The sequence below is a fragment of the Danio rerio genome, chromosome 3, assembly GCF_052040795.2.
Source record: "Danio rerio strain M-AB ecotype USA chromosome 3, GRCz13ab, whole genome shotgun sequence".
Taxonomy (NCBI): Eukaryota; Metazoa; Chordata; class Actinopteri; order Cypriniformes; family Danionidae; genus Danio; species Danio rerio.
This window is the reverse complement of record NC_141023.1, coordinates 67,535,515-67,562,844: the sequence shown is the minus strand read 5'-3', so window position 1 is coordinate 67,562,844 and position 27,330 is coordinate 67,535,515. Positions and strand designations below refer to the sequence as shown.

At 35.9% G+C, this 27,330-nt stretch overlaps 2 protein-coding genes across 6 annotated transcripts in view; one reads left to right on the top strand and one right to left on the bottom strand.

Moving 5' to 3' along the window:
- The window catches only part of rai1 (retinoic acid induced 1), a 105,931-nt gene that overhangs the window by 77,533 nt on the left and 1,068 nt on the right, over nt 1-27,330 (bottom strand). Inside the window, exon 1 of one of the 5 annotated variants that reach the window (XM_087245337.1) lies at nt 17,066-17,186. The exons of the other annotated variants lie outside the window; for them this stretch is intronic. The gene's annotated coding sequence lies outside the window, so the exon portion shown is untranslated. Of the gene's footprint in view, nt 1-17,065; nt 17,187-27,330 lie in introns of those variants that run through there. 5 annotated transcript variants of the gene reach the window in all.
- On the top strand, nt 4,545-8,763 carry LOC147846156 (uncharacterized). The gene is made up of 3 exons (XM_088649566.1): nt 4,545-4,556; nt 5,852-6,204; nt 6,601-8,763. The coding sequence occupies exons 1-3, from the start codon at nt 4,545-4,547 to the stop codon at nt 7,358-7,360; spliced, it is 1,125 nt and encodes a 374-aa protein (XP_088505692.1). The 3' UTR covers nt 7,361-8,763.

Sequence of the window (27,330 nt, the reverse complement as noted above, 5' to 3'; positions counted from 1 at the left end):
TGTTTAGTGCTTGATCCGACATGTTTGCGATATTTTAATAACATGTTTAGCATGTTTTAATTGAGTTATTACATTATAACCATAATAAACACATGATAAACATGTTGCTAGCATGAATTAACAGTGATAACATGAATAAGCATGTTTTTGTACATGATCACAGGGCTAATGCATTTTAGCTGTTTCTGCATGCTTTTAAAACATGATGATAGCATTAATTAGCATGTTGCTACCCTGTTTAGTTCTTGAACTGGCATGTTTACAGCATTTCTCTAGCATGTTTTAACATTTAGCTGTTGCTACATGTTTTTTACAATGATTAACCATGTTAGCATGTTGCATTCATGTTTAGTGCTTAATCTGACATGTTTTCAATAACATGTTTAACATGTTGCAACACGGTTGTTATATTATAACCATATTAAACCCGATAAACATGTTGCTAGCATGAATTAATAGTTAACATGGTAGAGCATGTTTTTGTATGTGATCACATGGGTAGTGCATTTTAGCTGTGGCTACATGTTTTTGCAATGACTTAACAAGATGTTAGCATGAATTAGCATGTTGCGGCCACATTTAGTGCTTGATCTGGTTACTTGTTTAGTATGATTTAACATGCAGTAGTTATCACATAACCATGTTTAACACATGATAAACATGTTGCTAGCATGAATCAATTAGCATGTTTTACTACATGCATGGCTAATGCATTTTAGATTTTGCTACATGTTTTTACAAAAATGTTAGCATGGTGTTAGCATGTTGCAACCATGTTTAGTGCTTGATCGGGCATGTTTACAGCATTCTTAAAACATATTAAGTTATGCTACATGTTCTCACAATGATTTAACAGGATGTGTGCATAAATTAGCATGCTGAGACCACCTTTATTGTTTGATCTGGTAACTTGTTTAGCATGCTTTAACATACAGTAATCACATAACCATTTTCAATACATGACAAACATGTTGTATGGTTACAGGAATGTTTTTACAACCGTTTAACAATGTTAGCATGCTGCAACCATGTTTAGTGCTTGATTTTAGCTTTTGCTACATGTTTTTACAATGACTTAACACATTGCTAGCATAGATTAGAATGTTGCAAACATGTTTAGTGCTTGAGTTTAGCTGTTACTACATGTTTTTACAATGATTTAACACAATGCTAGCATAGATTAGAATGTTGCAAACATGTTTAGTGCTTGAATTTAGCTGTTACTACATGTTTTTACAATGCATTAAGACAATGCTAGCATAGATTAGCATGTTACAAACATATTTAGTGCTTGATTTTAGCTGCTACATGTTTTTACAACGACTTAACACAATGCTAGCATAGATTAGCATGTTGCAAACATGTTTAGTGCTTGATTTTAGCTGTTACTACATGTTTTTACAATGATTTAACACAATGCTAGCATAGATTAGAATGTTGCAAACATGTTTAGTGCTTGAATTTAGCTGTTACTACATGTTTTTACAATGCATTAAGACAATGCTAGCATAGATTAGCATGTTACAAACATATTTAGTGCTTGATTTTAGCTGCTACATGTTTTTACAATGACTTAACACAATGCTAGCATAGATTAGCATGTTGCAAACATGTTTAGTGCTTGATTTTAGCTGTTGCTACATGTTTTTACAATGATTAAACACAACGCTAGCATAGATTAGCATGTTGCAAACATGTTTAGTGCTTGATTTTAGCTGTTGCTACATGTTTTTACAATGCATTAAGACAATGCTAGCATAGATTAGCATGTTACAAACATGTTTAGTGCTTGATTTTAGCTGTTGTTACATGTTTTTTACAACGACTTAACAATGCTAGCATGGATTAGCATGTTACAAACATGTTTAGTGCTTGATTTTAGCTGTTACTACATGTTTTTACAATGATTTAACGCAATGCTAGCATAGATTAGCATGTTGTTACCATGTTTAGTGCTTGACCCAGCATGTTTGGATAATTTTTCTAACATGTTTAACATGAATAAGCATGTTTTTTTACATGAACACATGGCTAATGCGTTTTAGCTGCTGCTACATGTTTTCAGAGTTTAAACATGGCTTCCCTTCCTTTCCTTTCCTCGCTATGTTTTTTAGAGTAAATGTTGAAATGGCCAGCCACAGAGGAGCAGGCGGTGGGCTGGGCGACTCTTCATCTGCAGTGCTCTCTCTCTCTCTCTTTGCTGTGTTTTGCTGTAGCGTGTGCCAGCATCAGGCCTGCGTCATTATCACTGGAGCCCATTGTCTTTGCCAGCGGTGAAGAGCCGAGGGCATTGTGTCCTGCTGGCCACCGCATTCACACACGCTACGGTTCAAAAGTACTGTGCTCTCTTCGGATTATTAAGCCAAAAGGATTATGACTTAGAAAACTGCAGCTGAAGTCAATATTATTCACCCCCCCCCCCTTCTGAACTAGCTCTTGAACTAGCTGTTTTAACATAGTTATTACATTAAATCCATGGCTAACGTGATATACATGTTGATAGCATGAATTAACACTGTCAACAAAAAATAACATGAATTAGCATCCTTCACACAAATACATGGCTAAATCATTTAAGCTGTTATTACATGTTTACACAATGATTTAACATGATGTTAGCATGAATTAGCATGTTACAACCTTGTTTACTGCTTGATCTGGCATGTTTGTAGCATTTTTGTAAACATGTTAACATGTTTTAACAGTTAATATAAACATAAATATGTTTAACAAATGTTATTAGCTTGAATGAACACTGCTAACATGAATGTTTTACATTAGCACATGGCTAATGCAGCTTAGTTGTTTCAGCATGTTTTAAAACACAATTTATCAACATAACGTTAGCATGAATTAGCATGTTGTTACCATGTTTACTGGTTGATCTGGCATGTTTGTAGCATTTTTTAAAACACGTTTTAACAGTTAGCACATAAGCATGTTTAACAAATGTTATTAGCATGAATGAACACTGCTAACATGTATTACAATGTTTTACATTAGCACATGGCTAATGCAGCTTAATTGTTTCAGCATGTTTTTAAACACATTTTACAACATAACGTTAGCATGAATTAGCATGTTGCTACCATGTTTAGTTCTTGAACCGGCATGTTTACAGCATTTTACTAACATGTTTAGCATGTTTTTGACATAGTTATGATTTTAAACCCATGTTTAACACATTATAAACATGTTGCAGGCATGAATTAACTCTGTTAACATGACTTAATAAATTAGACCCATGTTGGTGCTTATTACGTTTCAACATTGATTATGCCTTACTGAATAACATATTACACACACACACACACACACACACACACACACACACACACACACACACACATATATATATATATATATATATATATATAGTTATTTTCAGAAAAAGTGCGTCAAAATGAAGAGAGTTTTTCCTAAAAACAAGCAAATTAATCTTATTTCAAAGCAAAATTTTTAAATCATGTTTTAAGGTAAAACTCACTTAATTTTGTCTCACTGTTTCTGAAAACAAGACTACATTTTCCGCGTGTCTAATAAATGCTTCTTGCTTTAAGAATTGTTAAATGTTTGGACTAGAAACAAGACAAAACCTCTAAGTAGGAAAATCCTTTTTCGCAGATCACCCACACAATCCTCCTTGCAGCCACTGTGCGGCTACCTGTTAAGTGCCCTTGATAGTGTTTGGCTCTAGTAGGCAGACATGTGCTGATGCTCAGTGGTAAATGGGGCTGTGCAGCTGCTCTCTCCTGAGGGGACGTGGTATGGAGGATCACATACAGTCAGAATTGGGACGCAAATAAATCACATGCAAATGCTTTTGGGTGCATCTCTGTGGGGGCTTCAACCTGCAGCATTCTGCTATACATATATATTTATACGCTGCGAGTCAGAATTATTTGCCCCCCTCTTTTTCTTTTCTTATTTAAATATTTCCCAAATGATGTTTAACAGAGCAAGGAAATGTTCACAGCATGTCTGATAATATTTTTTCGTCTGGAGAAAGTCTTATTTGTTTTATTTCGGCTAGAAGAAAAGCAGTTGTTAATTTTTTAAACACCATTTTAAGGTCAATATTATTAGCCCCTTTAAGCTATATATATTTTTTCTGATGGTCTACAGAACAAACCATCATTATACAATGACTTGCCTAATAACCCTAACCTGCCTAGTTACCCAAATTACCCTAGTGAAGCCTTTACATGTCACTGTAAGCTGAACACTAGTGTCTTGAAGAATATCTAGTCTAATATTATGTGCTGTCATCATGGAGAAGAGCAAATACATCAGTTATTAGAGATGAGTTATTAACACTGTTATGATTAGAAATGTGCTGAAGAAAACTCTTAATTTAACAGAAATTAAGGGAAAAATATGCAGGAGGGTGAATAACTCTGACTTCAGCTCAGATTCTCTGCCCTTTTAATGTGTATTTTGACCCTTTGCTAGTCTAGAAAATGCTTCTTGAATAAAGTTGTTGCAATGAATACTCTAGAGACCAACCATAACAGTGCACTAAGCAAGCAGAACGTCTAGTAAACATGCAGACTCTAGTAACCAACCAAAACACTTAGGATGTACTCACACTTAGTACAGTTGCCTTGAACCATGCCGAAGTGCGATTGTCCCCCTCCCCTCTCCCCCTGGCCTGCACTCACCCTGCATCTTACCTTACGCTTGCGTTGTCAATACTCTTATTTCAAGCAACCGCCATTTTAAAGAACCAAAGCGAGGCTGAAGAAACCCGGAAGTGTAGGACCAGCACTGTAAACATTGCAGCAACATGCTGGGGACTACAATCCTCCAGCTGTTGCTGATATTATAGAATGCAGAAATGGTGTAATTATCACTTTAATATTATAATTTAAACTATTAAAAGCAGATTAGGCGTCAAACAACTTCACAATCTCTGTAAGAGTAGTAATATGCTCAAGTGTCCTCCCAGGGTTCAGTTCAAGGCACCAGTTAAACAGCGTGGGCACACTTTCCTGCTTCAGCCTAACCCGGTGAGCGATAAAACCGGAGCACCCAGAGGAAACCCACGCCAACACGGGGAGAACATGCAAACTCCACACAGAAACACCAACTGGTCCTGTCGAAGCTCGAACCAGCGACTTTCATGCTGTAAGGGGACAGCACTACCTACTGCGCCACCATGCTGCCTGAACAGAAACTAGATCATATTAGTACATTTTAAGTGTATAAACAATTATAGATTTTGTTTAATTTGTTTTACCTGATGTGTGTGTGTGTGTGTGTGTGTGTGTGTGTTTTATCTTAATTAATTTAAACTAATTATAAATATTAATCAAATGGATTATCCTGCTATCATATTGGCTGTGATAAGGTTTTTTTCCTCAAAAAGAGCTTTCTTCACAGTGAAAACACGATTATTTTGCTCCATTATCAGATTATTTTTCTCCATTATCAGATTATTTTGCTCCATTATCAGATTATTTTTCTCCATTATCAGTTTATTTTGCTCCATTATCAGATTATTTTGCTCCATTATCAGATTATTTTGCTCCATTATCAGATTATTTTCCTCCATTATCAGTTTATCTCCATTATCAGATTATTATGCTCTGTTATCAGATTATTTTACTAAATTATCAGATTATTTTGCTCCATTATCAGTTTATTTTGCTCCATTATCAGATTATTTTGCTCCATTATCGGATTATTTTGCTCCATTATCAATTAATTTTTCTCCATAATCAGATTATTTTACTCCATTATCAGTTTATTTTGCTCCATTATCAGATTATTTTGCTCCATTATCAGGTTATTTTTCTCCATTATTAGATTATTTTTTCTCCATTATCAGATTATTTTTCCCCATTATCAGATTATTTTTCTCCATTATCAGATTATTTTGCTTCATTATCAGTTTATTTCGCTCCATTATCAGATTATTTTGCTCCATTATCAGATTATTTTACTCCATTATCAGTTTATCTCCATTATCAGATTATTATGCTCCATTATTAATTTATTTTTCTCCATTATCAAATTATTTTCCTCTATTATCAGTTTATTTTTCTCCATTATCAGATTATTTTGCTCCATTATCAATTTATTTCGCTCCATAATCAGATTATTTTGCTCCATTATCAGATTATTTTTCTCCATAATCAGATTATTTTACTCCATTATCAGTTTATTTTGCTCCATTATCAGATTATTTTGCTCCATTATCAGGTTATTTTTCTCCATTATTAGATGATTTTTTCTCCATTATCAGATTATTATTCCCCATTATCAGATTATTTTTCTCAATTATCAGATTATTTTGCTCTATTATCAGTTTATTTCGCTCCATTATCAGATTATTTTGCTCCATTATCAGATTATTTTACTCCATTATCAGTTTATCTCCATTATCAGATTATTATGCTCCATTATCAATTTATTTTTCTCCATTATCAGATTATTTTGCTCCATTATCAGTTTATTTTTCTCCATTATCAGATTATTTTGCTCCATTATCAATTTATTTCGCTCCATAATCAGATTATTTTACTCCATTATCAGATTATTTTTCTCCATAATCAGATTATTTTACTCCAATATCAGTTTATTTTGCTCCATTATCAGTTTATTTCGCTCCATTATTAGATTATTTTGCTCCATTATCAGATTATGTTGCTCCATTATCAGATTATTTTACTCCATTATCAGTTTATTTTTCTCCATTATCAGATTATTTTGCTCCATAATCAGATTATTTTGCTCCATTATCAGATTATTTTTCTCCATTATCAGATTATTTTGCTCCATTATCAGATTATTTTGCTCCATTATCAGTTTATTTTACTCCATTATCAGATTATTTTGCTCCATTATCAGATTATTTCGCTCCATTATCAGATTATTTTGCTCCATTATCAGATTATGTTGCTCCATTATCAGATTATTTTACTCCATTATCAGTTTATTTTTCTCCATTATCAGATTATTTTGCTCCATAATCAGATTATTTTGCTCCATTATCAGATTATTTTTCTCCATTATCAGATTATTTTGCTCCATTATCAGATTATTTTGCTCCATTATCAGTTTATTTTACTCCATTATCAGATTATTTTGCTCCATTATCAGATTATTTTGCTCCATTATTAGATTATTTTTCTTCATTATCAGATTATTTTTCTCCATTATCAGATTATTTTGCTCCATTATCAGATTATTTTGCTCCATTATCAGTTTATTTTGCTCTATTATCAGGTTATTTTTCTCCATTATCAGATTATTTTGCTCCATTATCAGTTTATTTTTCTCCATTATCAGACTATTTTGCTCCATTATCAGATCATTTTGCTCCATTATTAGATTATTTTTCTCCATTATCAGATAATTTTGCTCCATTATCAGATTATTTTGCTCCATTATCAGATTATTTTGCTCCATTATCAGATTATTTTGATCCATTATCAGATAATTTAGCTCCATAATGAGATTATTTTGCTCCATTATCAAATTATTTTGATCCATTATCAGATTATTTTGATCCATTATCAGATTATTTTGATCCATTATCAGATTATTTTTCACCATTATCAGATTATTTTTTCTCCATTATCAGATTATTTTTCTCCATTATCAGATTATTTTGCTTGTTTTCAGGAGAAACTCACTTCACTTTGCCTCATTATTTCTGAAAACAAGACAATATTTTGCGCTCGTCTAGAAAATGCTGTTTGATTTCAGAATTTGTAGATATTCAGAAAAGAAACAAGACTAAATCTCTGTGTGAGAAAAGCATTATTTGCAGTGTGAAGGTGTGTGAGCAGTGTTTGTGTGCGCGTGTGTGTGTGGACTGGCGTTCTGGGCCACTGGACTGGTAAATACAGCGGCTCTGGAGTGGAAATGAAGGCTGGATCTATTTGGAGAAACGCTAGATGACCTTCCGCTGAGCTGGATGACATCCAAACCATTTCAACCACCAACGCCATGCGTCACACACACACACACACACACTCCCAAACGCACGCAGATGTGTGTGCATGCAGAAACATGTGGAAATCAGAGGCATGAACACACACATACACACACAAACAGCAGGCCGTGAGCCCATTAAAAGCATACACTCAGCTCACACAAGCACACATGCATGGAATTTATTTAGCCCGAAACCAACATTTTTTGCAATCTGACACAAAACAGTGACGTGCACTGCAAACTGTGCAGACGACTCGTGCCATCAAAAGCAGAAACACCACAAACCTTCATCACTTAAAACAACACCACCCTTATGAAGATGCTAATAAGATTACAGACCCAGACAAGTGTTGGTAAACCAGCGCAACTACCCAGCACAGTCTCATGTCATCATTTTGGAAAGCTGTGCTTTAAGAGAACCACCCCCCCCACCAAAAAAGCAGATGAAAGATATGACAGACAACACAATCTCAATGATGCTTGCTGGAAACTGCAAGCTGCATTATTTAAGGGCATTCGTTACGACATTGATCGGATCTTTTGTTGTCAAGCTTATGCTTCTTTTTTAATATTATTTGTTTTGAATCCTGTAATACCCCTATTATCCCTCATCGACGGTAAAATAACCAGCCTTTATATATTTAAAGGACATCATCACTGAGGAGAAATCAGACGCTCAAGACGTAATCTTTAAAATAGTGACATAATATAAATGCAGCGAGTATATGACAGACGTTTACAGCAGCAGTGGATCATTAATTAAATCCTTGTTTTCCACGAAGTGAAGCATCATCCACCCACAGTTGTTTAAGACGGGCACGAACTAAAAAAAAATATATATATATTTTATATATATATATATATATATATATATATATATATATATATATATATATATATATATATATATATATATAAATATATTGCTCCTTTATCAGATTTTGATCCATTATCAGATTTTGATCCATTATCAGATTATTTTTCTCCATTATCAGATTATTTTGCTCCATTATCAGATTATTTTTCTCCATTATCAGATTATTTTGCTCCATTATCAGATTATTTTTCTCCATTATCAGATTATTTTTCTCCATTATCTGATTATTTTGCTCCATTATCAGACTATTTTGCTCCATTATCAGATTATTTTTCTCCATTATCAGATTATTTTGCTCCATTATCAGATTATTTTGCTCCATTATCAGATTATTTTGATACATTATGAGATTATTTTGCTCCATAATCAGATTATTTTGCTCTATTATCAGATAATTTTTCTCCATTATCAGATTATTTTGCTCCATTATCAGATTATTAATTAAATCGTTGTTTTCCACGAAGTTAAGCACTATCCACCCACAGTTGTTTAAGACGGGCATGAACTAAATTAAAAAAAAAAAAAAAAAAAAAAAAAAAAATATATATATATATATATATATATATATATATATATATATATATATATATATATATATATATATATATATATATACTGTGCTTTACATTAACTCTTTTGATCACCAGTAAATTTCCAACATTACTAGCCACTTGCCATTTTCACTAGCCACAATTTTGTTGATTGGAAAATATATTTTATATAAATAAATGTGACTCTGACATGCTAAAATGACTTGATTTAGATGTTGTGTTGTCCACAAGCCTCCTCTTTTATTTCACTGTTTGTGATAGTGATAATGATAATGAAAGGATGATCGCGTGCCTGAGAATGATTAAAACGAGAGCACTGACTGCTGCTGTTGCTTACAAATTTATATTTTTTTCAATCTTGAGCTCTTCAAAGCAGAAGGAATGGGTACACGAGCATCGTTTTTTTGTCTAGACTTTTTCAAAGAGAACCGAGCGCAAGTGAACGGAAAAAAGCGCAAGTAAACGGGAGCCCGCATGCGTGCTTTTTAGCAGTCGCGCGCATCACATCACCTGTGCGACCGAGTAGCCTAATCATCCTCTCATACGGTATTCACCTGCTTTGTCTCGTGCGAACAGTTATTGTTTTCAGTCGTGCTGCTTCTCGATTCTAAGATCACATTTGCACGCATATTAGGCCATCCATCGAACCCTGCTTTAAGAAAACTACAATGTAAAAATGATTTCCAACCTGCCAAAATGGCTAGTGGGATCAGCTGTGTAACCCGCCAAAGCTGGAATCTACCCACATTTGGCGGGTGTTAATGTAAAGCCCTATAATAAGCCCTAAATATATATATATTTATATATATATATATATATATATATATATATATATATATATATATATATATATATATATATTTTTTTTTTTTTTTTTTTATCTTTTCGCAACGAATTTCGTTTTGATGTCTAACTTAATTTTGATGTATATTTTGTTGGTCAGTTATCTACAACATAAACAAGAAGAACGGCTTTAAAACAAGCCCGCTATAGTATATGTGTTAGTGCCAAAACAATGCATCAAACTATTTTCACGATTTCATTTTAATTCATTAATGAAGCGTGGTTTGAGCAGCACGAGCTGAACAGTCATTACAAACTATCCGCAGCACTGACAGTATTCTTAGGTTACCTCGGAAGAATAAACTCGGTCTGAAGGATGAGAGAGCTCAGAAACTTGTTGTGTGAATGGAGAGGCTCGCCGCATGTCTCGCCGTGATGCGCGGTTTTAAAAATGAGAGTCTGCATAGACTTATTCATGCCAGACAAAAAATATCACTGAGATCTGTGCAGGACAGGGTTTTACACGTCCTGCAATATGCCATGTCCAGAGAGTGACTGAATGCATGAGGTAAACTGCACACACTTGATTATGTAAAGCGTGGACGCCCTTTCAGCTGCAACCCAACACTGGGAAACACCCATACACACTCAATTTAGTTCATAATATTTTTAATAACTTCTAATAACTGATTTATTTAATCTTTGCCATGATGACAGCACATAATATTAGACTAGATATTCTTCAAAACACTTCTATACAGCTTAAAGTGACATTTAAAGGCTTCACTGGGTTAATTAGGTTGGGCAGGTTAGGGTAATTAGGCAAGTCATTGTACAATGATGGTTTTTTCTGTAGACTATCATAAAAATATAGCTTAAAGGGGCTGATAAAATCGACCTTAAAATGGTGTTTAAAAAATTAAAAACTGCTTTTATTCTAGCCGAAATAAAACAAGCAAGACTTTCTCCAGAAGATAAAATATTATCAGACATGCTGTGAACATTTCCTTGCTCTGTTCAACATCATTTGGGAAATATAAAAAAATAAGGGGCTAATAATTCTGACTTCAGCTGTGTATGAGCATGTCATATCATTCATTCATTCATTTTCTTTTCGGCTTAGTCCCTTTATTAATCTGGGGTCGCCACAGCGGAATGAACCACCAACTTATCCAGCATATGTTTTACGCAGCGGATGCCCTTCCAGCTGCAACCCATCACTGGGAAATACCCATACACACTCATACACTAGGGCCATTTTAGTTGATCAGTTCCCCTATAGCGCATGTGTTTGGACTGTGGGGGAAACCGGAGCACAACAACACGGAGAGAACATGCAAACTCCACAGCTAACTCTTAATTGATGAGTTACAGTAATCTACCGTAAATGTTTCTAATACATTCCCACTCTATTTTTAACCTCTATTCTCTTGATTGCTGCATTATCTCCTCAGTGGCGGGTGATGAGTTAACTGGGCTATTGTGCAGTTGCGCATTAATGCGTCTCGAGACGTCTGCATGCTGTGCATCTCCATATCCGACCCCTCAGCCCGTCCAGTCGGTTGTTTATGTCTTCCCTCCGTCCGTTCGTTTCTGTGGGAGCCGGAGTGCTGAGCGCAGTGCCGCAGAGACAGCAGCATCTGGAGATGAATAATTCCTCCGCTGCCCCGTCCTGACCTTATGGATCTGTTTGTGAGCCGTGCCGGATTTTTGTTCGAGATTCTCGCACCTACAACACAGCCAATGGGGGAGGGGCCTCGTTTTCTCTGTCTTCACCTCAGATGCGTGTCTATTTTCCCCCTTCCTCCATCTCATTTAATTCCCATCGCCTTCGACACTGCAATAAATGTGTTCGTTTACGTCTCGTTTATAGTACACATATATTCTTAAATCAAGAAGCATTTTCTAGACGAGTAAGAAACATTGTCTGGTTTTCAGAAATAATGTTAAAGATTTTACTTGAAACAAGCTTATTAATATTTTGCTTACCTCATTGGCAGATTATTTGGCTTGCTTTATTGTAAATCTGACTTCATTGTGACTCAATATTTCAGAAAACAAGACTATTTTTGGCTAAAATGCTTCTTGATTTAGGAGTTTTTAGACAGCTGGACTAGAATCAAGACTGAAGCTTTTTTTTTTTTGCAGGGTATTCTGATGGTTTCTGGTTGTGTTTTCACGGTTGTTCTCCTGACCCTCAGGTGCGTGACAGTTTCAGTGGATTGCATCAGCCCGTACGCTACATTCGCTTGTAGTCGCTGACAAAATATAATGCTGAGGGTATATGTACATAAGGTGGTGTGATGGGGAAATGTGTCAGATTTGGTTATAATATGGATGGAGGGGAGCGCTGTGCTATTTACATGTGCGTGAGAAAATACGTAAAAATAGAAAGTGTGTGACGTGTCCTGAACGCTAGTCAAGGTGATGGTGTTGCCATTGAAGTTAAACTCAAAACGTACTGTTCTTATTTGTACATGCTAATAGCAGTTCTGGTTATAAACGATGGGTCTGTGCACTTCATTATTTTGTACAAATTAATCTGCCCTCATCATCTTTAATCAAATACCATCTCCTTCCCTCCCCTCCAGATGACTTTCCTTTACTTGGAATGGTCACATGGAATGGATTTAGGGTGGAGTTATCAGTGATTTAGGGCGGAGCTATGAGTACTTTAGGGCAGGACTATTAGTCTTTTAGGACGGGGCTATCAATTAATTAGGTCAGAGCTTTCAGTTCTTTAGGATGGGGCTATCAGTGATTTAGGGTGGGGTTATCAGTCCTTTAGGGTGAAGCTATTAGTGCTTTAGGGCGGGATTATCAGTTCTTCAGGGTGGAGCTACTGGTGTTTTGAAGCGGGACTATCAGTGCTCTATGGCTGGGCTATTAATTATTTAAGGTGGGCCTATCAGTTTTTAGGGTGGAGCTATTAGTGCTTTAGGGTGGGCCTATCAGTGCTTTAGGGCGAAGCTAATAGCGCTTTAGGGCGGAGCTGTTAATGCTTTAGGGTAGAGCTATTAGTGCTTTAGCATGGAGCTATTAGTGGTTTAGGGCGGAGCTATTAGTGCTTTAGGGCGGAGCTATTAGTGGTTTAGGGTGGAGCTATTAGTGGTTTAGGGTGGAGCTATTAGTGCTTTCGGGCGGAGCTATTAGTGCTTTAGGGTGGAGCTATTAGTGCTTTAGATTGGAGCTATTAGTGCTTTAGGGTGGAGCTATTAGTGCTTTAGCATGGAGCTATTAGTGGTTTAGGGCGGAGCTATTAGTGCTTTAGGGCGGAGCTATTAGTGGTTTAGGGTGGAGCTATTAGTGGTTTAGGGTGGAGCTATTAGTGCTTTAGGGCGGAGCTATTAGTGCTTTAGGGTGGAGCTATTAGTGCTTTAGATTGGAACTATTAGTGCTTTAGGGTGGAGCTATTAGTGCTTTAGGGTGGAGCTTTTAGTGCTTTAGGGCGGAGCTATTAGTGCTTTAGGGTGGAGCTATTAGTGCTTTAGGGCGGAGCTTTTAGTGCTTTAGTGCGGAACTATTAGTGCTTTAGGGCGGAGCTATTAGTGCTTTAGGGTGGAGCTATTAGTGCTTTAGGGCGGAGCTATTAGTGCTCTAGGGCAGAGCTATTAGTGCTTTAGGGTGGAGCTATTAGTGCTTTAGAGTGGAGCTATTAGTGCTTTAGGGTGGAGCTATTAGTGCTTTAGGGTGGAGCTATTAGTGCTTTAAGGCGGAGCTATCAGCGATTTAGGGTGGAGCTATTAGTGCTTTAGGGTGGAGCTTTTAGTGCTTTAGGGCAGAGCTATTAGTGCTTTAGGGTGGAGCTATTAGTGCTTTAGGGCGGAGCTATTAGTGCTTTAGGGTGGAGCTATTAGTGCTTTAGGGTGGAGCTATTAGTGCTTTAGGGTGGAGCTATTAGTGCTTTAGGGCAGAGCTATTAGTGCTTTAGGGTGGAGCTTTTAGTGCTTTAGGGTGGAGCTATTAGTGCTTTAGGGCGGAGCTATTAGTGCTTTAGGGTGGAGCTATTAGTGCTTTAGGGTGGAGCTATTAGTGCTTTAGGGCAGAGCTATTTGTGCTTTAGGGCGGAGCTATTAGTGCTTTAGGGTGGAGCTATTAGTGCTTTAGGGCGGAGGTATCAGCGCTTTAGGGTGGAGCAATTAGTGATTTAGGGTGGAGCTATTAGTGCTCTAGGGCGGAGCTATTAGTGCTCTAGGGCGGAGCTATTAGTGCCTTAGGGTGGAGCTATTAGTGCTTTAGGGCGGAGCTATTAGTGCTTTAGGGTGGAGCTATTAGTGCTTTAGGGTGGAGCTTTTAGTGCTTTAGGGTGGAGCTATGAGTGCTTTAGGGCGGAGCTATTAGTGCTTTAGGGTGGAGCAATTAGTGATTTAGGGTGGAGCTATTAGTGCTCTAGGGTGGAGCTATTAGTGCTCTAGGGCGGAGCTATTAGTGCTCTAGGGTGGAGCTATTAGTGCTTTAGGGCGGAGCTATTAGTGGTTTATGGTGGAGTTATCAGTGCTTTAGAGCCGCGCTACCAATCATTTAAGTACTTTTCCTCGATTTTTTTAGCAATACCCATCTCCCTCTGATCCAATTGATTTATTTAAAGATTTATTTATTTAAAACTTTATTTAAAGAACATTTATTTATTTGCATATTTATGCAGCTTTATTAACTACATTATTTTTTATTTAATGTTCAACACGCATGCATGTACATTTACTCACAACAAATGTATTAAAGCAAATATATGCTTTAAAGGTCAGCTTATCCAACACAGCTTTCTTTCCTCTAAACATTAATCGCTCATGCTTAAAATAAGAAAACATCAATGGAATGAGAGTTGTTTCTATTCCTGCCAGAAATGAATGCTGGAATATTTTGCTTAGTTAATAAAATATTATTTAGATAATAAATCAGACTGTTAGAGAGCATTATTCAAAAACACTATTATTCAAAATAATTAAATATATTTATAATCATTAAATAATATATATATTATACATATATCCTAAAAAATCATACCATAATAAACAATAATATTCCTGTTTTTATTTACAATTTAACCCTAGGCAGCCTTTATAGCTGATATAAGTTATATAAAAATTAATCCCAAGAAAAATGTTGAATTGTTTTACTGTAATACAAATGACTCATATTGCTCAGCCCCTGCCAGTGTGTGTGTGTGTGTGTGTGTGTGTGTGTGAGACACTTGATCTAGTCTACTGATGTCTTGTTTTGTTTTACATACAGTGTGTTGCTCTTAACCTTGGGAACACCACTGCATATACACACTGGATATGTTCCCTTCTTCTGCTGCTAGATGGATCTACTATCGTACTGCAGATGTTGGTATCATCTTCAATCCTTTTTCCTTCCCTCTATAATTCACTCACATATTCATCACATCCCTCCATTTTTTTCTCCCCCGCCTCATTCTCCTCTCACCAATCCGTATCTGTCCGACGCACACATGCCAACACACACACACACACACACACACACACACACACACACACACACACACACACACACAGAGAGAGAGAGAGAGAGAGAGAGAGAGAGAGAGAGAGAGAGAGAGAGAGAGAAACTGCCTGTCAGTCACACTCCCTCTGCACACACACACACACACACACACACACACACACGTCTCTAAATGGATTCTTGCGGAGAGGGCCGTCCAGAGCATCAATATCAGTCAGCTGTGACACTGCAGTCTCAGTGCAGCGTTTAATAGGTTAGAGCTCTGTCTTACCCTGGGTTTCATGATCAAGGGCAAGCTGCATGCAAAATAACACACACACACACACACACACACACACATACTAAACACGATGCGTTCCCTTCAAATGCACGTAAACAAACCAACCACCCTGATGCATGATCCAAAATATTCCATTCACAAAATCATCCTCATCGTATAACATGTAGCCATACATAAGACGCAACACACACGCACACACACACACACACACACACCGCATGTGCATAATGCGTCTCCAACATAAACACAGTCCGCATGGCGAGTCTGGCAAACGCGCAATTCTGCATGCATGACATCCAAATATGGCACATATATCACACGCAGACCCAGCGATGTGACTAAACATCACATGCCACATTTGCATAACGCGCCTTTAATTCATAAACACGAGAGGATTTGATAATCGCTGTCATTTGGGATCTATTTATATATATACAGCTGTGGCGGAGCGATGCTTTCTGGAATGCTTTTCCCTCATGTAACGTCACATAAACACACTTTCATCTACAACGCAGCACACACACACACACACACACACACACACACACACACACACACACACACACTGCGCATATGAATAATACAGCATGACACAAACACGCAAGTTTCGTCTTGTTTTCAATTTAAAATATTGCGAAAATGTTTATATCTGCGTAGCCACGAGCGACCTTAATATTAAAATACTCTCTTCGAATAAATAAATAATAATAATAAATAATCACATTTGATATCGATCAAACTTTTAAATAAATTAACATTTAAAAAGGGTTCTATTTCAGAACTGCCCTTTAAAAGGCTTCTATGACATCACTTTTAGAACGTTCTCCATTTGGAACGTCTTCTGTTTTCTTTTACACAGTATGAGCTCATACTAAACAGTCACCGCGCGACTATAGTAAAAACAGAACGAATCTGTTGCTACAGATCTGAGATCTGCGCTTTAATTGACATTGCAATATTAGGGGAATATGATGCGAACTGATTTCAGGTCAGGCTCTGGATGCGAGGGTGAAAAAACACACACATGGGCAGCCTGTTATCCAACACGCCCCCCTGTCCCCGTGCATGCGGCTCTTGAGTCGCTGCATTCATCCGTCCATGATCTATCCATCCCCGCGTGCGCACCGACATTAAGCCCCTTAAATGCGGAGAAACATGCGCCTGTACCTGTGGCGGTGCCTGTGCCTGGATCCCGGTGCTCTGGAGCCTCCTGCAACGCGGAAAATGGCAGATATTCCCGGTCAATGGCAGACAGGCAGATACGTCTCTCTCTCTCTCTTTCTCTCTCTCTCTTTCTCTCTCTCTATTCCACTTTCCTCCTTCCCTTTGCTGCCATGTTCGCGTCGGGGCGGGGGCTGAGCTGAGCTGAGGTGCTGTTTGGAGGAGAAAAAGGGGGCTCAGGGGGATAAGAAAGCAATTAGAGGGCAGTCCTGTCTTACTTCCAGACTGAATGTATAATGGAATTAGCTCAGGGTGGGTTTGCAGACCCCAATGCATATGTCTGCGAATGCTGATTTTTTATTTTTTGCAAAGGGGCAGAGTCGATTGGAGACCACCTGCTCTAGCTGGAAGAGAGAGAGAGAGAGAGAGAGAGAGGGGGGGGGGGGGATATGTGAGATATGTCAGCTTCAAAGGCTGTCTCACAGGTTAGCGATCTCTCATCAGAGCGCTGTGTGTGTGTGTGTGGTGCAGATCGACGAGTCGAAAAGAGTTCACTTTTTTGATGAAAAGAGAGAGCCATAGAACAGAAAAAACACAAATGAGCCCTTTTGAATATTTAAATTATTATTTTTTATTCCTGGACAGCACTGAGATTGCATTGAAGACGAATGGAGACCCCTGTGACGCGAGTTTGAGGCTATTTAATATTTTAAATCTACAACAGGCCCTGATGACTCATCCTGCACTCATGCATATGCAATTTTTTTTTGCCCAATCAGATGAGCTGTAGTGCGAGAATGCCCCTCCCCCCACCCATCACCTGCTTAAAAATAGCAAAACAAGTAAACAAGAGGGTTTTTACAGTTACAAATGTCAACACAAGCCAATACAGAGGCACTTTAGAGTCATTTTATCTTACTTTGCTATTTCTTAAATCTTAATTCCATCCCGTTTTCAAAATAAGAGTCTCGCATATATTGTAGAAGCTTAGATACACTGAAACTTAAGGGAAAATGAACATTGTTGCAATCTCAATGGAAAACGTAGCCAAATAATTTTTATATAGCTTATAAGCTATTTTTTGTCCAATAAATGAGATATAGGGTAAGTATGTACCTCCCCCACACATCACCAGCATCCAATTAGATACCATTATAAAAAAAAATAAAAAATCACACACACACACACACACACACACACACACACACACACACACACACACACACACACACACACACACACACACGCACAGATATATATATGGAGACCACTGTGAAGTGAGTTTGAGGCTTTTTCATATTTTAAATCTACAACAGGTCCCGATGACTCATCCTGCACTCATGCATATGCAAAATAGTGTGAGAATGCCCCTCCCCCACCTGTCACCTGCATAAAAATAGCAAAACAAGTAAACAAGAGGGTTTGCACAGTTTCAAATGTCAACACAAGCCAAAAAAACAGAGGCACTTTAGAGTCATTTTATGTTGCTAAAGCATGTCCCGTTTTCAAAATAAGAGTCCCACATATATGATAAAAGCTTAGACTCACTTAAAATGAAGGGAAAATTATCATTGTTGTAATCTCACTAGGAAACATGGTGGCCAATCATGACATAAGCTATTTTCTGGCCAATCAAATGAGCTATAGTCTGAGAATGCCCTCACAACAACACAAACGAGACCAATCGAGGGTGCACTGGAATGTCTATCTGGCCTGCCGTATACAACCCTCCACACTTTATAAACATCGCGCTTCTCTCTCCCCAATCCCACCCCCTTCACTTGGAAAATGCTGTCCCAGTCCGTCCCTGTATTTGTGTGTGTATATATATATATATATATATATATATATATATATATATATATATATATATATATATATATATATATATATATATATATTCCCAGACAGCATTGAGATTGCATGAAGACAAATGGAGACCCCTGCAAAGTGAATTTGAGGCTATTTAATATTTTAAATCAACAACAGGCCCCGATGACTCATCCTGCACTCATGCATATGCAACATTTTTGCCCAATCAAATGAGCTATAGCCAAGATATCAATTTTTAATCCGTATATCCAGCATTTTTCGTCCTGACAAGCTGTAAATATGGTGGTTTGTGTTCATGCATGGCTGCTTGCTTCACAGAACTACTGCTTTAAAATTCCTTAAAACCTGTAATGTTTTCAAAATAAGAGTCCCGCATATATATATATATATATATATATATATATATATATATATATATATATATATATATATATATATATATATATATATATATTAAGTACAATAAAAGCTTAGATAAACTTACAACTAAGGGAAAAATGATCATTGTTGTAATCTCACTAGGAAACAATGGCCAAACACTGCTTAAGCAATTTTTTGGTCCAATAAAATAAGCTATAGTGTGTGAATGCCCCTGTCCCACACTTCACCTGCATCCAATTAGATGCCATAGGACAGGGAAAATATGCATATGCAAAACTTTTGCCCAATCAAATGAGCTATAGTCAGGAAATCCCTTTATAATCTGTATATCCAGCATTTTGCGTTCTGATGAGCTGTAAACATGGTGCTTTGTGGTCATGCATGGCGACTTGCTTCCCAAAACTACTGCTTTACTATGCCTTAAAACCAGTCCCACTAAAAAGTACAACAGATAAACTAACGACTAATGGAAAAATGACCATTGTTGTAATCTCACAAGCAAAAATCGTTTCCAATCACAGCATAAGCTTTTTTTTGCCCAATCAAACGAGCTGTAGTGTGAGAATGCCCCTCCCCTACATCACCTGCGTCCAATTAGCAGTGGCAAAATAAGTAAACAAGAAGTTTTTAGCAGTTTTATATGTCAACACAAGCACTTTAGAGCAATTTTATGTTGCTTATAAGGTAATCTGATCATAGCAATAGCACTGGTATCAATGTATATACAAGCACAGGCAGGAATTAATTACAACCTCTGCATAAACAGATGAGTTTGCCGCATTTATTAGCATACATTTGTTTATGAGAAATGACAGTAAGAGCTGAGTGATATGACACCATGCATAAATGTGAATTAAACACTTCTATTCATCAGTCTACATGTGTGTTTAATTAAGAAAATATACATTTAAACAGACCTCTTTGTCCTGTCCTGTTTTCAAAATAATATAAATATATATATATTAGTATAGTAAAAACTTAGTCGTTTTACATTTTAGCTGTTGTACTGTATGTTTGTAGTTGTTTTTAGCTTCCTAGACCTGTTGTACATCGTACAGCATTCTGGATCACTTATCATTGCGTGTAAATGTGCTTTATTATTAATAAATGTTTTTGTTGCTGCTGTAATATGCATCTTTAAAATACCAACACGGAGGCTTTGGGTTCAGTTGTGTAGCATTTATGAAGGTACCAGCTCTCGTACTTTTATGTCTAAGAGTGTACCTCTGTAGTCCAAAGAAATAAAAGTCATTTGGGTCTATTTTTACTAATAAGGCATTTTAGGACAGACATCTGAGAATCCTTTTGATGCTCTAAAGATGCACAAGAGACTTGTTTTTTCCTCTGGAGAGTAACACTGAGGCTGGACAGATTTAATGATGCAGAGGCTTGTGTGGAGTCAGAGAAGTCTCAAAAATAACATGGTTCAAAAGTAATATTCGTACGTGCATAGCACAAATCACATTTACAAAATCCATTAGTATTCTTATAAACACACAAATCCAATTCATAAATTTGCAAATCCAATTTGTAAATACAAAATACAACTTATAAATGCTGAATTTCCAATTCATGAAGCTCAAAACCCAATTCATGCATATGCAAATCTAATTTGTAAATTCAAAACAATTCTTAAGTACACAAATCCAAATAATGAATTCAAAACAATTTATGAACACACAAATCTTTTTGTATATTCACAACACAATTAATAAATATGCATACCCAGTTCATAAACATGAAAATTAAATTTCTGAATTCAAATCACAATTTGTAAACGCACAAAAAAAAAAATTCAAAACAATTATTAAAATATGCAAATTTATTCAGTAAATTAAAACAATTAATAAACAGTCAAATCCAATTCATAAATTCAAACACAATTCATAAATATGCAAAAATTCAAAACACTGTTACTGAATAAACAAATCCAATTAGTAAATTTTAAAACAATTAATACTTTCCAAATCCAAATGAAAAAATACTAAATAATTAGTAAATATGCAAATCCAATTAATACATTCAAAAACAATGAATAAATATGTAAATACAAAAGGTAAATATGCAAATCCAACTCGTAAATTTAAACACAATTTATAAATATGCAAATCCAATTAGTCAATTCAAAACAACTTATGAATGAACAAATACAATTCCTTAATTCAAAACGCAATATATACACACGCAAATCCAATTGATTAAAGTACAAAACACAATTTAGAAATAAAAAAATTCAAATGATAAATTTAAAACAATTAGTAGACATGCAAATTCAATGAATAAATTCAAACACAACCCATAAATATGCAAATCCAATTAGTAAATATGTAAATCCAATTCGGAAATTTAAATACAATTCATAAATATGCAAATCCAATTTGAAATTTCGTAACACAATTCATAGATGCACAAATCCAATTTATAAATACACAAATCAAATTCATAAATACACAAATCAAATTCATAAATATGCAAACACAATTATTAATTATGCTAATTAAATTCGTAAATTTAACACAGTTCATAAATAATCTAATCCAATTCATTAACATGCAAATCCAGTGTGTAAATTAAAAAATTTCAAAAACACAAATTAAATTCATAAATTAAAAACAATTATTAAATATGCAAATCTAATTTTGTAAATGTAAAACAATTCATCAATATGCAAATCTAATTCGTAAACTCAAAACACTTCATAAATATGCAAATTCAATCCTAAAATTTAAAACAATTAATAAATATGCAAATCTCATTTTGTAAATTTATAACAATTTGTAAATTTAAAACAAATCATCAATATGCAAATCCAATTCATAAATTCAAAACACAATTTATAAAACATACAAATTTAATTAGTAAATTTAAAATAACTCATAAATATGCAAATTCAATTGGTAGATTAATTTTTTTAATAAATATTCGAATCCAAATCGTAAATATGCAAATCCAATTTTAAAATACAAACACAACTCAAGAATCGACAAGTCCAATTTTGTAAACTTAAAACAAATATGCAAATCCGATTCATGACTTCAAAGCACAACTCATGAACATCCAATTCAAACCGTGTGAATTCACCAATTGTGTTTTAAGTTCTTCCGAATTGTATTTTGTAAATGCGTATTGTGTTATGACTTTTATTTTGTAAACGTGTTATTTTTGAGACTCATCTGGCTCCATATAAGCTTGTGCCAGTGACTATGATCGTCTGTGTGTGCGTGTGTGTCCTCAGTGACAAGATAAAAAGAGTGTGTGTGTGTGTGTGTGTGGGTCACAGATTGTGCCATGAATAAAAATAAGGCGAGCGCACTGAAAAGCTTTCTGCCTGTAATTGCAAGTCCAGCTCTTTATTCTGTCTTCAGGAATCCAGAACAACCTTCATCTCTGCTTCATCCACATAATAATGCAGCAAAATCACATTAAACGCGCCGGTGGTGTAGTGAAGGGCTGGATTGCAGCATTTCAGACGGTATTTCTCTTCACGTTTACCGTCAGCGGCTGGCGGGGTAAAGCCATTGATTTGGGATTTCATTTCTCTCCAGACATCATGCGCCGCTGCGCGACCTTGAAGACGCAAGACTGATATTTTACATGCGCATTTCCCATCTACAATAATACTCGGGGAGGAACCTGCTCTTACTTCACTTCCTCTTTTATGATGACATAATAAACATAAGCAATAAAATAACATCCTGTAATAATCGCTAACATTAAGCATTATCTATCTATGATTAAATAAGTTACGACATTCAATCACTTTCTTTTCTGCTTCGTCCCTTTGTTAATAAAAGGGTTGCCACAGTGGAAGGAACCACCAACTTATCCAGCATATGTTTTACACAGCGGATGCCCTTCCGGCTCCAACTCAGTACTGGGAAACACAACAATACAGATGATGAGATATTGTTATATATTACATAACAGAGTAAGGATAATACACACTTACTGGCCACTTTATTAGGTACACCTGTCCAAATGCTTACTAACTCAAATCTCTAATCAGCCAATCACTCACTGCATTTAGGCATGTAGATATGGTTAAGAGGATCTGCTGCAGGTCAGAGAGAGCATCAGAATGGAGAAGAAAGGGGATTTAAAAACGTGGCATGGTTGTATCTGCCAGACGGGCAGCTCTGAGTATTTCAGAAACTGCTGATCTACTGGGATTTTCACGCACAACCATCTCTAGGCTTTACAGAGAATGCTCCGACAAAGAGGAAATATCCAGTGAGCGGCAGTTCTGTGGGCGCAAATGCCTTGTTGATGAGGCCAGAGGTCAGAGGAGAATGGCCAGACTGGTTCCAGCTGATAGAAAGGCAACAGTAACTCAAATAAGCACTCGTTACAACCGAGCTCTGCAGAAGAGCATCTCTGAACACACAACATGTCCAACCTTGACACATTCGGATGCTCGGCTACTTCCAGCAGGATAACGCAGCATGTCATAAAGCTCAATCATCTCAGACTGGTTTTTTGAACATGACGATGAGTTCACTGTACTCAAATGGCCTCCACAGTCACCAGAGCTCAATCCAATAGAGCAGCTTTGGGATGTGGTGGAACGGGAGATTGGCATCATGGATGTGCAGCTAATAAATCTGCAGCAACTGTGTGATGCTATCATGACAATATGGAGCAACATCTCTGAGGAATATTTCCAGTAGCTTGTTGAATCTCTGCCATGAAGGATTAAGGCAGATCTGAAGGCAAAAGGGGTCCAACCTGGTACTAGTAAAGTGTACCTAATAAAGTGGCCGGTGAGTGTATTTTTTAAAATAAAAAAATAAATAGTGCTTGTTCGGACTTTATTTGACTGTTAAAACTCAGATTTGTATATTTATTTTTGATGATGTCATATTAAGCAAAAATGTAAGAAAATGAAAACAATAAATTAACATTATGTAATATCCATTAGAGGATAGTAAATAGTATCTAATGGATTAAACATGATTTTATTTAATTACACACACACACACACACACACACACACACACACACACACACACACACTTCCTCCATTGATCATATGGATGGTGTTTGTGTGTGTGCACACATGTGTATGTGTGTGCGTGACCCAAAGCTCTCCTCATTATCATGTTTCCTCCGTGTGTGTGTGTGTGTTCTCCGTTAAAGAGCTCAAGCAAACGCAAAAGACACAGAGCTTCATTAATCGCTGCTCGGTGCCTCATTAGTGCATCAAGAACACACACACACACACAGTGTGACAAAACCTGACCGTCAACCAGCCACAAACCAATCACAAGTGTGTGTGTGTGTGTGTGTGCGTGTGTGAGAGAGAGAGAGAGAGAGAGAGAGAGAGTGCGTGTGAGATTGTCAATATCAATATGTGTGTGTGATTGTCAATGTGTGTTTGTGTGTGTGTGTGTGATTGTCAATGTGTGTGTGTGTGTGATTGTCAATATGTCAATATATATGTGTGTGTGTGTGTGTTTGTGTGTGTGTGAGATTGTGAATGCTCACATGCCTGTGTTTGTGCGTAAGAGAGTATGTGTGTGCTCAGTGAGTGTATTTTTGAGTGTTTATGTGTTCAGTGTGTGTGTGTGCGCGTGTGCGCGCATCTCCCTCTTCCTCTCACTCTCTCTGTGTGTATGTGTGAGTCTGTTACCATAGAGACAGCAGAGGACAGTGGTCTTGATCATCAGTGCTGATGCTCACACACACACACACACACACACACACACACACACACACACACACACACACACACACACAGAGGTAAAGGTTATAAACGCCGCTGTGCATGAAAATAGACACGAGCTTCACACAAGACCAGCTTCACAGCAAAACATTCATTCATTCTCCTGCGGCTTACTCCCTTATTCATCAGGGGTCGCCACAGCAGAATGAACCACCAACTATTCCAGCATATGATTTACACAGCAGATACCCTTCCAGATGTAACCCAGTACTGGAAAACACCCAAACACACACATTCACACACACACTCATACACTAGGGCCAGTTCCCCTATAGCGCATGTGTTTGGACTGTGGGGGAAACCGGAGCACCCGGAGAAAACCCACACCAACACGAGGAGAACATGCAAACTCCACACAGAAATACCAACTGACCCAGCCGAGACTCAAACCAGCGACCTTTCTACTGTGAGGCTACAGTGCTGACCACTGCGCCACCATGATGCCTAAAATGCAGTTTCTAGTCCAAATATCTCAATAAACTGAAATCCAGAAGCATTTTCCAGACAAGCAGAAGATATTGTCTTGTTTTCAGAAATAATGAGGCAAAACGAAGTGAGTTTGTGCTTAAAACATGCTAAATAATCTGCCAATGGGGTAAGAAATGTAATGTAGTTGATAATAATTAGTTTACCCTAATAATAATTTGCTTGAGTAAATTAAAGACTCAAAAGTGACATGATAAAATAAAAGCCTCGTGTGGTGTCAAATTACTGCATATTCTGTTCTGACTGGTTTATTAGAATTGTTCCAGATATTGTCATTCACTGGGCAGATGTGGGAGAACGCATGTTTACTACATGGTGTGTGTGGTTGTGTGTGTGTGTGTGTGTGTGTGTGTGTGTGTGTGTGTGTGTGTGTGAGAGACTGTCAGATGAAGTTCACACATAATAACGCAAGCGCTGCCATCTAGCGGTGACACACCGATACAACTGTTCTGACTGAAGAAAACAGCCAAGCAAAAAAAAAAAAAAAAGATCTCTATTAAATAAAAAAAGGGTATTATAGATAAAAGACTGAATATTAATTTTAATAATTAAATAAATACAATTATATAAATATATAAAAATAAATGATAAAAATATATAGAAAATAAACAAATAAAAACTGATTAGAGACTTAAATAAATAAATTAAAATGTGTAAATATAAACTGATTAGAGAATTAAATAATTAAATAAATAAATATAGAAACAATAATTGTATAAATAAATATATAAATGACTGATTAGAGACTTATATATATATATATATATATATATATATATATATATATATATATATATATATATATATATATATATATATATATATATGTATATATAAAAAACTGATTAGGAACTTAAATAAATAAATAAATAAAACTAATTAGCAACTTAAATAAATAAATAAAATTGATTAGAAACTTAAATAAATAAATAAATAAAACGGATTAGGAACTTAAATAAATAAAACTGATTAGCAACTTAAATAAAAAAATAAAAAAATAAGTAAAACGGATTAGGAACTTAAATAAATAAGTAAAACTGATTAGGAACTTAAATAAATAAAAAATAAATAAATAAATAAAACTGATTAGGAACTTAAATAAATAAATAAAAAAATAAAACTGAATATGAGTCTAAATAAACGTATGAATAAATAAATAAATAAATAAATAAATAAAAACAAATTAGGAACATAAATACATGAATGAATAATTAAATATTGACTAATTAGGGACTCAAATAAATAAATAAATAAATAAATAAATAAAACTGATTAGGAACTTAAATAAATACATAATAAATAAATAAGTAAAGTAAGTAGTAGTTTGATGAAAATATAGTTGTAGTATTAGCACTGAAGTCATATGAAATTTGAATTTGGCATCAACAACATGAAAGATCCACCCTGCCTTGTATCAGCGGTTGAAATGTCACATCAATATTACTGTAGGAGCCACAGAAGCAAAGCAGGTCATATCATAACTAATTTCATGCAATAACATCTACAACACAAACAACAACAACAACAACAGAGTTAGTTACAGTCTATGACAGAGTTTATTAAAAACCTTCACATCTGATTTCAGAACGTAACAAGGTTTGCATGTCTCAGCAAAAGCTATGACTAGTGTTAAAGCCCTGCAATACAGTGGAAATAGGATTTTCATTTAACCCAATCACATAACAATCAAACATTTACAATCAGAAATGGAATTTCATTTTATAGTTACTTTGGTTTGAATTTAAACAGCAAAGTAAAACCATGTTTAATCATGCAGTTACTATAGTTTGACATCAAATAACGTAGTAAAACCATGCTTAATTATGTAGTCACAATGATTTTACTTCAA